The 16,310-nt window shown below is 49.1% G+C and overlaps 1 protein-coding gene across 1 annotated transcript; it reads right to left on the bottom strand.

Annotated features, from left to right (window-relative positions):
* Positions 1-6,309: 6,309 nt before the first annotated feature.
* Vamp2 (vesicle associated membrane protein 2) lies at positions 6,310-10,129 on the bottom strand. The gene is made up of 5 exons (XM_047544875.1): positions 9,977-10,129; positions 9,339-9,459; positions 8,710-8,868; positions 8,581-8,632; positions 6,310-7,965 (listed from the first exon to the last, which is right to left on the bottom strand). Coding segments are annotated over exons 1-5 (351 nt in total). The 5' UTR covers positions 9,979-10,129; the 3' UTR covers positions 6,310-7,948.
* Between the last annotated feature and the right edge of the window lie 6,181 nt (positions 10,130-16,310).

Here is a 16,310-nt window from a genome sequence, read left to right as displayed (position 1 = left end):
GACACTTCAAATCCTGGGAGGATGTCAATTGAGGGTCCCACGTGTGATTGGGGGAATGAGTGGGTGGACGGAGGGATACAGACAATGGAAGGGGCAGCCAGAGCCAATGGGAGTTGTGAATGGAAACAATGGCAGGTGTTTCCATAGCCAATCAGAGAAAAGGTCTCCCGGCAGCCTACATGGTGACTAGTGCTTCTTCAGAGGATACAGCCACCCACATTTAGGGCTGCCCCAAAAGAGGAGGCCAGGAAGCCAGAGCTAAAGAGAGATGAATGGGGAGTAGAGGTTGAAAAAGGACAGCTGGAGCCACTCACAGAGAAAGGTGGGGTGGTAAACGATTCATATCCCCACTGCTTGGAAAAAGAGAAAGCCAAGATGCAGGGGGCCCAACAGGGACCTCATCCACCTCATCACTGTATTCTCCATCACCCAGGAAAGGACCTGACACATGGTAGGTGATCAATAAACATGACAATTTTTGTTTCTAAGTTTAGATGTGGGAAGTGATGAAACCTGAAAGGTTGGAAAGGAGAACTATAATTTTTTTTTTTTTTTTAAAGAAGGAAAGAGCAGAATACTGAGTGCTAAAAAGAGAACAGGGGCTTGATTGGGGGGAAAAAGTGCCAGTCTGGGTCCAGAAGAGCTGTACTTACACAGCCCTTCCATCCAGCACTGTGATGAGTAGTCCCCCTCAGGACTCCCTGGAAACGTGGGTAGCAAGTAAAGAGGCCCCCACGCAGCTGCTGACATAATCAGCTGTAGATGCACATCCCTCACTGTCACGTGGCCTAAGCTTTCCTTAACAGTGGTGTGTTTCCCATGGAGAGATGAGGGCAAGGCCTCTGAGGAAAAGCAGGGACACAGGGCTGTTATAAAACAACCCAGAAAAACCAACAGGAAATCTCAGAAAACAAAGGATACAGGAACATGGAGTCTCAGCCTCTTCTTGAAAATGGTCCTGCCTTCCACCCCACACACCTCTCCCCCGACCCTACTGTGTCCCTGCCCTTGTCTCACTTTCAAGTCCTCTTCTCTGAAAACGGTTTTTTCTCCCTCCCCAACTCTCTTCAAGGATCTAGGTATGATCTCCCCTGACCCAGGCAGTTCTTGCTCGCCCACCTCCACCTCCACATCTGTATTTTGCATAGACGAAAGGATCCAGCGCTCCAGCAGCCCCCACCGGCTCTCAAGGCCCTGTTGTCCTGCCTCTCCGTCCCACAGCAACCAGGCTCTGCTGCCGTCAATGGAGAAGAGGGGGCGGGAGACAGCGGTGACGTCAAAGCGGAGGAAGGGGGCGGGGCGAGGGCAGCCGGGGAATGTGGGGCAGGGAGGCTGGAGAGGCAGCGGTTTGGGAGGCGGCCAGCCCGAGAGGGCGGCGGCTAGCGCACTTGGGAACATGGTGTTCTTTTGGCTGTTGGCCCAGGACATGCACTCAGCCTGGACGCCTCCCCCACCCAACGACAGCCGTCCTGTCCCAAAGCCAGAGATTCCTGGAGAGAGGTTTGGGGGGGGGGTGTCCCCCTTCCCCACCCCCACACCTGGCTCTTCTTTGGAACTCGCATCTGCCGGCCCCTCCGCTTGCTCCTAACAGCTCCTGGCACTGGCTTACCCCCTCTCCCAAACTGTACACTGCTGCTGGCCCAGTACCAAAGAGCCAGGCGGAGAAGTGGAGGCCCAAGTTCTGCGAGAGAACAGGCACCTTTGCTCCCTCCCAGAGGCCCCCTTCAGAGCCCGAATCTCCTGTTACTATGGCAGCAGGTAGGGGCGGGGAGAAGGAGAGGGAGGAGGGGCAGGGAGGTGAATGGGTCTAGGATGAGGAAATCAAACTGGAACAGAGCAAGTAAGCCCAGTCTGGGGCCTGGATCTTGGGAGAGGGACAGGGAGGAACGAAGAAACTTGGGCTGGTGCCTGAAGGCCAGAAGCACCAGGAAAAGGAAAATGGGGAGTCATCAATACTTGCAGAAAAAACATGAGAATGTGAGAATAGCTCGCAGTCACAACATTCACATACACCTCTCACCCTGTCACTATTGTTTTGTCACCCTACAGCCATTTTTTAAGCTACATTTTAAAAAATGACTGTAGGCATTGTGCTAAGCATTATACATACATTAATCTCATTTAATCCCCCAAACAACCCTGTGAGATAGGTATATTATCCCCGTTTCATGGGGGTCCACTAAGAAGTTATTAAACTTGCCTTAATTTTCTACCTTATAATGTGGTCTCAGACTCTCAACAAATGGAGCTCAGGGTTCAAATCTGAGCTATAAATGATGGCTTGTCATTCTGACTTCTTACCATTCAGGAACCTGTGAGGTATTACCCAACCTCTAAGCTGTATTACAGCACTGACAAACCTCGCCTCTCAAATATTCAGCTAAGTTTGGTGCCTGGAACACAGATTCCATCCAACCCCTTCTTCCCCTTAGTTCCAATCGCCAGACATTGTTTAAACTCCCCATACACTCATTGTATCCCATTTTCCCATGTTCTCATGCTGAGATAACCCCTGTAGTCCCCTGCCCCAAAAGTTTTCCTAGGAACCTCACTTTCTCACTCTTCCACCTTATTTCAGGCCACATTACCATAGGCCTTGTTATTTGTATAGATACTAGAGCAAGCTCTTGGTGCCTCCCCACCTCCAGTGGCTCAGGAAGATCTGTGCACAGCCAATCTGCACAAATCCCTGTTTGTCGTCCTCTCATAACCCAACAATTGCTGCCCCACCTCTATTCCCAGGATGGCTCCTAGACCCAAATTCTCCCTTCGACACAAAAGAAAGGCACCACAGCCATGATGAGACTGACTCTAGGTCACACTAATCAACACAGCACCCTTCTCAAATTCCACGCCAACTCTTGGGTACCCTCCCATCTGCAATTCAGGACCTCCCTAGGATCTCTGAACCTCTCCTCTGCCTCTTTCAAGTGCTGAAGGCACCATCCAAACCGCAGTCATGCACTGGAACATTCCCCACTAGCTCTCAGGGGTACCGTCCCATACCTCCCCGGGAACAAGGGCTTCCGCTCCATCGGGTCGCTGAGAGCTTCTGGGCACCCCTACCTGAGAGTCAGGTCCACGTACCCTAGGGTGGCGGAGGGAACTGATGTCAGTAACTCCCACCCCGTCCTCCTAGAGCTGAGTTCGCGGTCCCTATTCTCCACAACCATCAGACCTCCCAGAGCAACAGTCACGCGTTTGCATGATCCCTCCACTCCAATTACACCCCTTCTGACAGAACACACCACTCTGGAAATGCACACATCGATCGCTCCTCATTTCTCCCCATCCCCGGGACACTCACCGCTCGGAGTGCACGCAGAATCCAAATTTCTTCACCACTGGGATGTACGGTAGCGATTACACAGGCTTCACCAGGCCCGCCCACCGCCCGGGATGCCACGCCCCTCCCCATCTTATTGGCTCCGTGACACCGACCCATGCCCCGCGCCGCGTGCAGTCGCCCCGCCTCCGTAAAGCCTCCATTGGCATTTTGCGGTCGCCGTCATCTTCCCATTGGTCAGCATGACAACCGGTAGTGATAGATCCACGTGCGGGAGGAACCGCCCCTGCGCGTCGATTGGAAGACTGACCGGAAACCACACCTCCACCCACTTCCGGAATTTCTATTGGCTGTACAACAACCCGCGACCTACCTAGATCGGTTGACGCAAATGCCAGTCCTGCCCTCCAAACTTTCTCATAGGCTGAGAGGTCGTGGAGATGTAGGTGACACGTGCCGGAGATCTCACGCGGCAACTTGTTTACCCAGAAGCTGGGGATTTTCCTTGACGACACTTAACCAAGACTGGAGTGTGCGCAGGCGCATGGAGGCCTGACCTGCACGCAGGCGCAGATGTAAATGGTGATGGCGTAGGTGGGGACACTTTGTACAGAGACCCGGGTGTGACAAGATTGCCTCTGGGGCTTGCCTCCGGCCCTAAAGTCTCTGAAGCTGCCCAAAGCTGGAAGGCGTGAGCACTAGGATGAAACAGTCTTTAGCGCTCACCGCCCGCATCATGATAATGACCAACATTACAGATACCTCCTGATTATTTTCTGTGAGCCAGGCCAAGTGTTTCTCACAAACACCACGGAGGCCAGCACACTTACTACCCACTTCCTCACAAATAAAACTGATTCAGAGGTTACGTAATCTGTAGGAAGTAATACGATAGTCAAATTGGGGCTAAAACTTGAACCCAGGTCCCTGAAACCACAGAGAAGGCGTCTCCTTGGGCCTAGGGAAAACCTAAATCTACAAGAAATTCAGGAGAGGACTTTTTATACATACATAACAGTAAAGTGTATTTTGACATACATAAGTGGAGTATAACTTATTCTAATTAGAATTCTATTCTTCTGGTTGAACAATGTGAAGTTTCACTGGTCGTGTGTTCATATATAAACATAGGAAAGTTATGTCTGATTCATCCTACTGTCTTTCCTATTTTCATTCCCCTTAGTCTAATCCAACTTCTAGTCTCCTCTTCCCACCCATTGTGTTAGCATCCACACAGCAAAGAGAACATTGAGCCTTTGGTTTTTGGTTTATATCACTTAGCATTCTAGTCTCCAGTTCCATCTACTTACTGGCAAATGCCATAATTTCATTCTTCTTTATGGCTGAGTAGTACTCCATTGTGCATACCTACCACATTTTCTTACCTGTTTATCTTTGAAGGTATCTAGGTTAGTTCCACAGCTTAGCTACTGTGAACTGAGCTGCTATAAACATGGATGTGTCTGCATCACTGTAGCATGCTCATTTTAAGTCCTTTGAGTATATACTAAGGAGTGGGATGACTGGGTCAAAGGAGATGATGTTTTTCAAAAATTTTTTTAGATGTTGACAGACCTTTATTTATTCATTGATTTATATGTGGTGCTGGTAATCAAATCCAGTACCCCACACATGCTAGGCAAGTGCTCTACCACTGAGCCACAACCCCAGCCCAAGATGATGTTTTTAACATACACAAAATCTTACCATTTTGTAAACCCTCTCTAAAGGTGTGTACCTAATTACAAGAATGACCTGGGCCCCTTAGAAGCACCTCTGAAGGCGACTAGCTAGCTCTGCCAGTAAATCATGAGGCTTTAAAAGCAGCCACGGAGAGCATAGTGGCCCATACCTGTAATTCCAGCAGCTAGGGAGGTAGAAATATCAAGTTCAAAATTAGCCTCAGCAACTTAGCAAGACCCTGTCTCAAAATAAAACAGGGTTAGTGATATGGCTCAAGGCTAGTATATCATCTACTGTATGTAGTGTGTCAAAACTATGTATATGTAGTTTGTCAATACTACAGTTGGCTCTTTGTCACACATCTGGGTCTCCCTGAGCTGATTCAACAAGTATTTATCATTGGGAGGCTCAGGCAGTAGAATCCCAAGTTCCAGGCCAGCCTCACCAACTTAGTGAGACCCTAAGCACTTTAAACCCTGTCTCAAACATAAATAAAACTGGAAGCAATGGCACAAGTCTGTAAACCCAGCAACTCAGGAGGCAGAGGCAGGAGGATTGCAAGTTCAACGCCAGCCTCAGCAACTTAAGCCCTAAGCAACTTAGAAAGACCCTGTCTAAAAATAAGAAAAAGGGCTGGAGAAGTAACTCAGTGGTTAAGTACTCCGAGTTCAATCCCTGCCCCCCCCCCACCAAAATATAAAAAGGGCTGAAGATGTAGCTCAGTGGGTTCAATTCCTAGTACCAAACAAAAATCAAGTATTTATTAGTTCCTTTGACACTGGTACCCTGCTGGGCACAAAGGGGAAGATATGATTCGGGGGCAAGGCCATCTACTCCAGGTCTGGTAGTGAATAACCACTGGGAGCGACTGCAGACCACTGAGGAGTTAAATCTAGGAGGGGACAAAGGAGTCCAACATCAGAAACATGCCCCAGGCAAGGCAGGGAGTAAGCTGGAAACCCCAGAACTGCAGAGTTCAGCAGCCATTACCAACTCCCGAATCCCCTCTGTTGGCCACATAAGGAATTACAATTTGCATTGCCAAAGGTCAGGGCCTCCTGCAAAGCCCAACTGCTTCCCAATGTATCTTTTCAACCTCCAGTTATACCTGTAGATCCAATACCTTTCTCACTTGTTAACAAAGGATTAATCCCAGCAACTCTGGAGTCTGAGACAGAAGGACTGTGAGTTCAAGGCCAGCTTGGGCATTTTACCCAGCTCTGTCTCAAAATAAAAAGGGCTGGAGATGCAGCTCAGTACTAGAGCACTTGTGTAGCATGTGCTAGGCCCTAGGTTCAATCCCCAACAGAGAAAAAACAAAAATACAGACACTACCTGGTTACTCATTACACATTTATTGTACATTTTCACAATCTGGATGCGCCACAGAATTGGGGGTATGGGGTGGGGAAAGAGGGAAGGCAGGGGACACTGGGATAATATGGGGGGTCTAGAACACAGCACCCCCACCCCCAGCATCTCTCCTACCCTTTCACACCACAATTTAGATCTCCCTGCTCCCCCCCACACAGAAAACCTGGAGGGGGGATGGGGAGAAAGTTTGGGGGCCCCCTCCAGTGGCAGACTAAGGGACTGCACCCTCAGACCCCTAAAATTGTGCCATTTAAAAAGACATTAGACCCATCCTCTATCACTTCACCCAATGAGGGGATCGCTCCCTCTTTCTGAGGCTCAGTAGCCCCAGAGAAGGGTAAGGATTCCCCATCATCCAGCAAGTCCCATACACACATTGGCAGTGACTAATACCCCCACCCTGAATACAGGGGGGCAGTCAGAGGAGCTGGGCAGTGATGGGGGCAACACCCCCCAAACTGGGGAGGAAGGTTTTCAGTCCAACCTCCAGCAGATGTGAGGCCAGAGATTTCAGGCAGGAATTGGGGGGATTCTCTGCCCTGTCCCACTCCTCCCCAAGGCAGTGATGACCCCCCCAGACACTGGTAGCCACTCCTCCCAAAAGAGATCAGATTGTTGCCAACCCCCAACTCTCCTGGTGGAGGAGGAGGCAGATCAGGCAGATGGGAGGGAGGGAGACCCCATGGGAATGTCAGTTGCGTGCCCCACATGAAAATTGGGGAGCAGGAATGTAGGGAGAGACCCCAAGTGGCAGAATTATTGGTCCATCATAACACACTGAACTCCAAGACACTTACACACCAGCTGGGGGGAGGGAGAGGAGGGTACAAGAGGTTTGGAAAATTGGGGTAGGGAAGGCAAACTGGACTAGAGGGGCTAGGAGGGGGCCATTTGGGGGGCCAGGGCAGCCTGGTTCCCCAAAAGCCTAGGCTCCCCACCACCTGCATGTAATGTCGTGCAAATGAAAGTGTGATACGAGGACCAATGGGGACTAACTCCTCAGTAAAAAAGGAAACACAGGTTGAGAAGAGAATAATGGAACAAAAAAGAAGGAAACCAAGAGATGTCAGTATGCAAATGATATGCTAAATAACATGCTGGAAGCTCCCAGAAGAACTTGGGATTCTTAGGACCCAGTGGGGTCAGTCTCAGAGCCTCCCAAGGGTACAAAGATGCACCTAGGGAGGACTGGACAGGTGCCTTTTTGTTTTGGGGGGTGTTATATGGGGGGACTGGTAGAGCGAGGGTCAGTTAAATTCAAGGGAAGGAGAAGGAGAGAGGGAATATTGCATAGCAGATGCAAATGAAGGGACTTGGGAATATTCAGGAAGAGAGGGAAGAGGAAGAGAAAGGAGATGGGAACCTCAGGAAGGGGTGTTAAGGACAACTGGAAAAATCTTCTAGTAATAAAACTACAAACAGACCAAATATATATAATATTATATATGTATAAATAACAGCTGGCTATTTACAGGAGGGCACACACACGGACACACACACACACGGATCCAGGGGAAGGGGGCTGAAAGATATGGCTGAGAGGTGGAGGAATGGCTGGGGGTAGGGGAGAGGCCCTTCTCTAGGCAGGGCAGACTCCTCAGGGATTTAAGTGCTGAAGTAAACTGTGAAGAGAGGGTAAGAGGAGGAGGAGGAGGAGGGAGAGGGGAGAGAGAAAGAGAAAGAAAGCAGTGTGTCAGGCCTGGCCCTGTTCCAATCCTCCCCACTCCACTCCCCAGCTGCTGGTGTCCCTTCCCCTCTCTTGGCCTCAGTGTCTCCATATATAAAGTAAAATCTCTGGACAGGTAGATTCCAAAGTCCCTTTAACTCCATGGCATGGTCTTAAGAGTCACAGACCCCTAATTCTGTGGGTCTCTGAGACAACAAGCTATCAAATAGTGGGGTAGCTGGCTTCCTGGTCATCTCTTAAGTCCCTGGGCTTTTCCTGTATCCTCCTCCCCAATTCTAGAGTTGCTAGACTGGGTTCTTAGGTCCAAAGGGTCCTCAGTAGAGCACTGGGGACCCTATTTTCAAAATCATAACAGAAATTGCCCAGAACCAGGCAAAGCGAAGGCTAAACAACAGAAAGGTTTTCAGCTCTAGATGAATCAGAACTGCCATTAGCTGCTATATATGTCTTTTGTTGAAAAGTCAAAACTAAGCTAATGACCTTCAAAACCCAGAATCCACAGGGGAAATCTCTCAAGATAAAGGGCCCTGGCCACTCCTGCCCCACTCACCGATGATGATGATGAGGATGATAGCGCAAATCACTCCCAAGATTATCATCATCTGGGAATGAGAAGGGGTGTCAGTAAGAGAAACCATGATACCCCATTTACCCATTCCTCCTACCTGCCCCCACTTACCTTGAGGTTTTTCCACCAGTATTTGCGCTTGAGCTTGGCTGCACTTGTTTCAAACTGGGAGGCCCCTGCCTGGAGTGCATCTGCACGGTCATCCAGTTCCGATAGCTTCTGGTCCCGCTCCAGGACCTTGTCCACATTCACCCTCATGATGTCCACCACCTGGGGGAGGAGTCCAGGAGGCAGGGAGTGGGCCAAGTCCCACCTGAAGGAGGGCACTCCTCCAACATGTGCCCATTGTGCCACACAGGGAACATGCACCCCGATGCTGCCAGGCTAACATGCCAAGGACACACACAGAACATGCCTAGCACACCTGGGGACATGCAAGGAGCATACATCAGAGGTGTGCTGGTAGTCAGACATCTCAGACGTCAAAGCAACACGCTCTATCTATGGAGCCTCAGGCAGGCTATCCATCATCAGAGCACACCTGCCCAGGCAGGCACATCCCAGGCTAGCGCCCTTCCCAGTGTGTGCTGACAGGGAGACAGGGATGGGGCAAGGCATGGCTTTGACTCAAAACCCACAGGCCTGGACTGTCATCGCTCTCAACCCAAAATTGGTCCTCCACAACTGTTTGCCAATCCTACAGTCTCACCCACTCTTTGACACTCGTCCCCCACACTCACCTCATCCACCTGGGCCTGGGTCTGCTGCAGTCTCCTGTTACTGGTGAGGTTTGGAGGGGGAGCAGGGGGACCACCCTCCCCAGCTGGGGCCGCAGGGGGTGCGGTGGCAGCAGTAGCCGACCTGAGAAGTAGGAACCGATTAAGACCCAGGGCCTGAAGCCGCCAGCACCGCGGCCAGGGCTCCGCCCATCCACCTGTCCATCGGTCGTCCCTCCAGTCCTCCTTTTCCGAAGGATGGCCACCCGATGGGATAACCGGTCTCTATCCCGCCTTGTAGCGGAAGAACTGTGTGACCTTGAACGAGCCCCTCCTCCCCCTTCCAGCCCTCAGTTTCCCCGCCTGTCACATGAGGGCGACCTCAGGGTCACAGTCCGCGGTCCACCAGAAATGACTGCAGGCATCGGTGACAAGGGGTGGGGCAGGGTGGGAGGACGCGGGATCGGCTGTGTCCCGCGGCCATCGCCCGCGCGGGCTTGCCGGGGACGTTCGGCTCCTCGGTAGCCCGCGCGCAGTCACGGAGCCAGCCGGGCCCCCGGGTGCGGAGGGTGCGGGTGGGACCCCGGCACCTCCCGCGGCCGGTTCCCAAAGGCGGCGGCCGGCGCGGGCAGCGCAGTGCGGGTGGCGGGCAACCGACTCACATGGCGGGGGCAGCGGGCGGAGGACTTGGCAGCGGCAGTGATGGCGGCAGCGGCGGCAGCGGCTCGCGCTGGCTCGGACTGGCGCTGGCTGCCCGGGACGGGAAGATGGCGGCCGCACGTCACCCGCATCCGGGCACTGCGGGCGGGGGCGGGGCTCGGCAGACGACACGTCGGGAGCGGGCCACGGGAGCGGGCCACGGGGGCGGGGCGGGGCGGGGCGGGGGTCGTGTGTTGCTGGGGCTCCCGCACCTGCTTTGGCAGCCGCGAGACCTCCACCCCCACCGCCATACCCTGTCTAACCACAGCTGGTTCAATCGCTCCCAAGCCCTCTGCCACCTATCTCTTAAGGCATACCACAGCCGGGTCCCACTCACCCCTAAACTACTTCCTCCCTCATCCGTGAAGTCAGTAAACCATTCTGCACCCTACACAGCCCAAAGTCTCCCAACACCTGGCCACCAACTTCAAGCACTGGTATGGACTGGGGATGGGAATTAAGGGACCATTGCAGGTGGCCGGGCAATATGTATAGCTGGGACCTGCTGCTGGGGTAGAGGCCCGTGGTGGGAGTTGATCCCACCCCATCACAGGGCAAGTAGTTGTCTCAAGGGATGTCTGGGATACCCAGCCACTAGTAGAGGGGTATGAACTAAATCCTTATCCCCAGCCAAGTCCTAGGAAGGCTTACTAACCGTGAAAGCTACGGATTCTCACAGTTGAAGTTCAGACCCAGGGTATTCGGTATGCAAAACTGGAGCAAGTCTGACTGAGGTATGGTAAGCTAAAGACCCCAGAGAGGATGGCAGAGGCTGCCCCGTGGGGCTGCTTCACGTGGTGGGTGCAGGCTAGCCAAACCTAGTTCTTTCCCAGACTGAGGTCAGCAAGGGCAGCACCTGCAATACTCAGATTATAGATCCTACTTTACATGGGGATTTGTGTGACGGGCGTGGTCTTGGACAGTTTCCGTCCTCTCTTTGGAGCAATTACATGTGTAGATACCAACTTTGTTCAGTGGTTTGAGCTGGGTAATAGGGGAAGAGATTATCTCGGCCCTGGTCCATCTCTGACCAGCCTTCTTTTAGGTCCTCTAAACTGACCCAGCAGCTGTACACACTCCCATCCAGCTTCTCAAAGATGGAACCAGTGAGTTACCTCTCTGGTGGTGGTGGTGGGGGGGGGGGGGGGGGTGGAGAGGGGGGTGTCAAACAAACCTCAAGGGCAAAGGAGGCATTTTAGAGGAGGCCTAGTGGCCCTGGGGTGGGGAGGTGCTTACTACATCCCCGGAAGCTGGAGGAGGAAGATTGGTGGCCTTGATATCTGAGCCAAACAGGGGCAGGCTTCTTCCCTCCCCCACCCAGGCTTTCCAGAGCTTCAGAATGTGTGATCTTCCTCCACTGCAGTGCCCCACCCCCTCCCAGCAGAAGCCCAGGGACTGGCTCTGTCACCAGAGGTGTCATTTCCCAGCTGTCTGGGGGAGGTGAGTGAGCAGGGAGTGTGCATGCTGGGTGCCCAGACTCAGCCAACTCTAAGATGCTTTCAGCTTCCTCCGCCTTCTAGCCATGTCGGTAGTCCTTTTGCACTGGCACAATTTTGGGCTGGCTCAGCCTAAATGAAAGGAAGAAGGGAGCAGCTTCCATGGGGTCTCAGATCAAGTTGCTTTTTCCCCTAAAACCACTTTTCTTTTTAGTCAGAGAACAAAGATGCTAAATTCCAGACTTTCAAGTTCAAAAGTTTCAGTGTGTTGGTATAAAACAGGGAGGTTTGAAGGAGGTAGGTACAGACAGACAGAGCCCTCCACCCTGCCTAACACTCTGCACTAGCTGAGGAGAACTTAGTGCAGGGCCATCTAAAATGTTGAATACTGGCTCATGGAAATGAGGTGATGTGGAAGACACTGAGGCCCACATAAATTTGGGGAGAGGCCGTCGGGTGTGGCTTGGAAAACTAGTTCATTGCTTCTGCCAGTGGATCCTGGGGGCGGCAACAGCAGAGTAGAAAGGAGGGCACATGTGAGCCATGGAGATGGGGGACCCAAGAGGACCGATCTCAGAGTGAGGACTCACTGCCTACCCCACTCCTCCCCAACACACCCCATCTAGGCTGTGATGCCAAGAAACTCCAAATTTAGATCAGTGGTGGAGGGGGGAAGGAGTGGGGTAGGATAAGCGAGTTCACCTGGAAATGAGTAAGAGAATGTTTTCTGCAAGCAGGTAGAATGGAGAGCCACAATAGAGAGAGTCGAACTATAAAAACGTGAAAGTATTTGCATAACATGGTGGTTTCCACGTTTACCTGCTCCGGGGATTGGAGGCTGAATTTCTAGGCCCCGCCCTTGAGGATCATTCTAAAGATGTGGGCGGGGCCCAACGTTCATTTCTAAGGAGTGCCTTCCTGGGATTCGGATGTGGGCTACGTAGACCACATTTTAGTAAAGCCTGTCCTTTTATTGTTTTTTTCCCTCTTCAAGCTGGTTTAGAAGTTGAGGTGGAAGGGGGCTGGGCTATTCCCACAGCGACTCATAAACTTCTCCATCCTCAGGAGTCAAATCTGACCGAACTAGTAATTAATTTCAGGGACCTCTTGCGTCCCTCCACGCAACTTGTAGAGAAAAGGTCTTCTAATTAGGAGCAGATGAATTGTGCTTGGGACCAGACTGGGAGGCGAACCCCTCCAAAATCAGCTGTTGAAATCCTCTGGTCCTGATGGTTTCTTGGGGACGCCTTGTCAAGCTCCAAAGGCCTCCTTTGTCAGATGCTTTACTGTGAATTGCCAGGAGCGCTCAATTCTACCTTGCCCCCCCACCCCCACCCCCCAATCCCTAGTACTGGGGATGGAACCCAGAGTCGTTTTTCATCACACAGATGTGACATTAAGCATAACATTGAAGTTCCTTTGGCCACCCACATCTCATCTTTTTGTTTTACCTTCTAGAAGATTTTGGATGTCCTTGTTTTGGGAAGGAAAAAAAAAAAAAAGCTTTTTGTTCTTTACCTATTTTTCTCAATCCAGAATGCAATATCTTCTCTCTGATGATAATTATATTTAAATTTTCAATATCAGATTTTTAAATAGGTAACTCAATCATACTGAAAAATTCAAAATCTACAAAGAAGGAAGTGAACCATCAGAAGATCTGAGCCATCCCAGGCCCACACTAAATGGCTGCTGTCTCCGGATTTGTAAATCCTTAGGGGATAGTTGTTGTAGACAAGTATAAACCTAGATACTTCTTTTCCCCTGTTGATTTCTTTGTTTTAATCTATTCATCTTTTTTTTTTTTTTTTTTTTGTACTGAGGATTAAACTTTCCCCTGTTGATTTCTTTGTTTTAATCTATTCATTTTTTTTTTTTTTTTTTTTTTTTTTTGTACTGAGGATTAAACCTAGGGGCCCTTCACCACTGAGCTACATCCCCAGGGTTTCTATTTTTTATTTTAAGGGCCTCTCTAAATTGCTGATGCTGGAGGCTGACCTTGAATTTCCCATCTTCCTGCCTCAGCCTCCTGAGTTGCTGGGATTACAGACAGAGGCTCCTCTTTTTATAAATACAAATGCTAACAGACTATACACATTGATTTGAAGCTTAGGTTTGTTTGTTTGTTTTAATTTTCCAATTATACGTATGCTTTTTTGTTTGTTTTTATTTGAGACAATGTATTGCTCTGTTGCCCAGGCTGGTCTTGAACGCCTGGGCTCAAGGTAATACTCCTGCCTCATCAAGTACCTTGAGACTATAGGTGTGTACCAGGTTACCCAGCCAGTTATAGTTGTTTGCTTTCTTGTACTATTTATTATCTCTGATGTTTCCAAATTCCTTCAATTTGTTTTTAATATTTTTTAATATATGGGAGGAATCTCTTTCATTTTGGAGGTTGATGTTGATCAATTTCTGTTGATCCTTGTTTGTTTGTTTATTTTGGTACTTACTAGGGATTGAATTCAGGGGCATTTTATCAGAGTTACATCCCTAGTCCCTTTTTGTATTTTCTGAGGCAGGATCTCATTAAATTGCTGAGGCTGGTCTGAAACTTCAAAACTCCCACCTAAGCCTCCAGAATCAACTGGGGTTTTAGGTGTGAACCGTGCACTGTAAGGTGAGATAGGTGTAATCTTAACTTTATATTTGGAGAAAACTAAGCTTAGAGATGTGCCTTGATGGAGCCTTTGAATTTTTTTTTTTTTATTTTGTTAATCTACTTGTTTCCTCAAGAATGGTATTTCTTCTACAAAATTTTGTATTAAAGCATAACATACACACATATAGTGGTATTTTGTTAATCTGTGTGGGTTTCCCTGCACAAGTATCAAATAAATGCCAGGAACAAGGCAGGCAAATGAATACTGAAGGATGGTAAAGGATGGTCTCAGTGAGTAATCCCAGTTATAGGAGGCTGAGGCAAGAAGATCACAAGTTCCAGGCCAGCCTCAGCAATATACCGAGGCCCTAAGCAATACAGTGAGATACTGTCTCAAAATAAAAAATAAAAAGGGTTGGGGATGTAGCTCAGTGGTAGAGGAATTACCTAGCATTTGTGAAATCCTGGGTTCAATTCCCAGCACAGCAAAACAAAAATGAAAAAGCTCTAAGTAAGTCTAGCATGGAAGCACATGCCTGTAATCCCAGTGACTCAGAAGCCTGAGGCAGGAGGATTCCATATTGGAAGCCAGCCTCACAATTTAGCAAGGTCCTAAACAATTTAGTGAGACTCTGTCCCAAAATTAAAAAAAAAAAAAAAAAAATTTAATCGCCCCTGAGTGGTTCAATCCCTGATACAAAATAATACACAGAGGCTAGGGCTATGGCTCAGTGGTAGAGTGCTTAACATGTTGGAGGCCCTGGGTTCTATCCCTGGCACCAAAACAACAACAACAACAAAAACTATCAAATAGTTCAAAACAGAGGAAGTCTTTTCCTGTATCCCAGCCATCCCATCTTCTTCCTCAAAACAACTAGTTCTCTCAGTTGTTTGTGCCTCCTTCCAGACATTTCATTGTTGTTGTTGTTGGTGGTGGTGGTGGTTTTGTTTTGTTTTGCTTAAGACAGGGTCTCTATTTGCTGAGGCTGGCCTTGAGTTTGTGATCCTCCTGCCTTAGTCTCCCAAGTCACTAGGATTGCAGGTGTGCACCTCTGTGCCCAACCAAAAATATTCTTCATATACAATTATATTTATAGTTTCCACCATTTATTTATTTATTTATTTATTTATTTATTTTGGTACCAGGGATTAAACTCAGGGGCACTCGACCACTGAGCCACATCCCAAGCCCTATTTTGTATTTTATTTAATGACAGGGTTTCACTGAGTTGTTTAGTGCCTCATTTTTTGCTGAGGCTGACTTTGAACTCTCTATCCTCCTGTCTCAGCCTCTCTAGCCGCTAGGATTATAGGCATGCACTACCTTGCCCTGCTAGTTCCCACTTTTTTATACTAATGTAAGCAGACTCCTTGCACCTTGCTCTTACCTAGAGCTTCAGACATGCTAGGCAAATGGTCTACCACTGTAGCGTGTAGCTACATCCCCAGTCCCTTTAACATTTGATTTTTGGGTTTTTTGTTCTTGTTGTTCTGGTTTTTTTTGTTTTGTTTTTTTGTTTTTTTGTTTTTTGTACCAGGGATTGAACCCAGGGGCACTTTACCACTGTGATACATCCCCAACCCTTTTAATTTTTTATTTTGAGACAGGTCTCACTAAGTTGCTTACAATTAAATTGCTGAGGCTGGGTTTGAACTTGCGATCCTCCTGCTTCAGCTTCCTGAGCTGTTGGGGTTACAAGCCTGCACCACCATACCCAGCTTAATTTTTTATTTTGAGACAGGCTTTCACTAAATTGTTGAGGGTGGCCTGGAACTTGTGACCCTCCTGCCTCAGCTTCCTGAGCCACTGGGATTACAGGTGTGAGCCACCATGTCCAGCTAACATTTAATTTTGAGACAGAATCTGGTTAAATTGCCCAGGCAGCCCTCATTCCCAGCTGCACCTTGCTTTTAGCACCTAATAAATCTTGGAGAGTTTTCCATCGCAGTGCACAATATTAGTTTCTGGCTACATAGTGTTCCATGACAGGGATGTGTCCTAATTTAACAAATTTTCTGTAGACAGTCATTTAGGATGTTTCCAACCTTTTGCCAACACAAGTGAAGCTGCAAAGGATAATCTATACATTCCCATTTCATCCCTGTGCAAATGTTGGGTTAATTCCTAGACATGAAAATCCTAGGTCAAAAAGGTATGGGTGTTAGTAATTTTGATTAATTTGATTTTGATGGACTTTGCCAAATTGCTCTCTATGAATGTGTTACCAATGGAAGATGATAAAAATAATTGAAAACATT

This window comes from Sciurus carolinensis, chromosome 3 (genome assembly GCF_902686445.1).
Source record: "Sciurus carolinensis chromosome 3, mSciCar1.2, whole genome shotgun sequence".
NCBI lineage: Eukaryota > Metazoa > Chordata > Mammalia > Rodentia > Sciuridae > Sciurus > Sciurus carolinensis.
The sequence above is the reverse complement of the archived record's forward strand: the minus strand, read 5'-3'. Positions and strand labels throughout refer to the sequence as shown.

What these genes read in the sequence shown, in the direction of transcription:
- Vamp2 (XM_047544875.1), bottom strand. An exon ending in CCCAGGCCCAGGTGGATGAG is followed by an intron (nt 8,869 to 9,338) that starts GTGAGTGTGGGG and finishes CTCCTCCCCCAG; the next exon opens with GTGGTGGACATCATGAGGGT. An exon ending in ACTGGTGGAAAAACCTCAAG is followed by an intron (nt 8,633 to 8,709) that starts GTAAGTGGGGGC and finishes TCTCATTCCCAG; the next exon opens with ATGATGATAATCTTGGGAGT.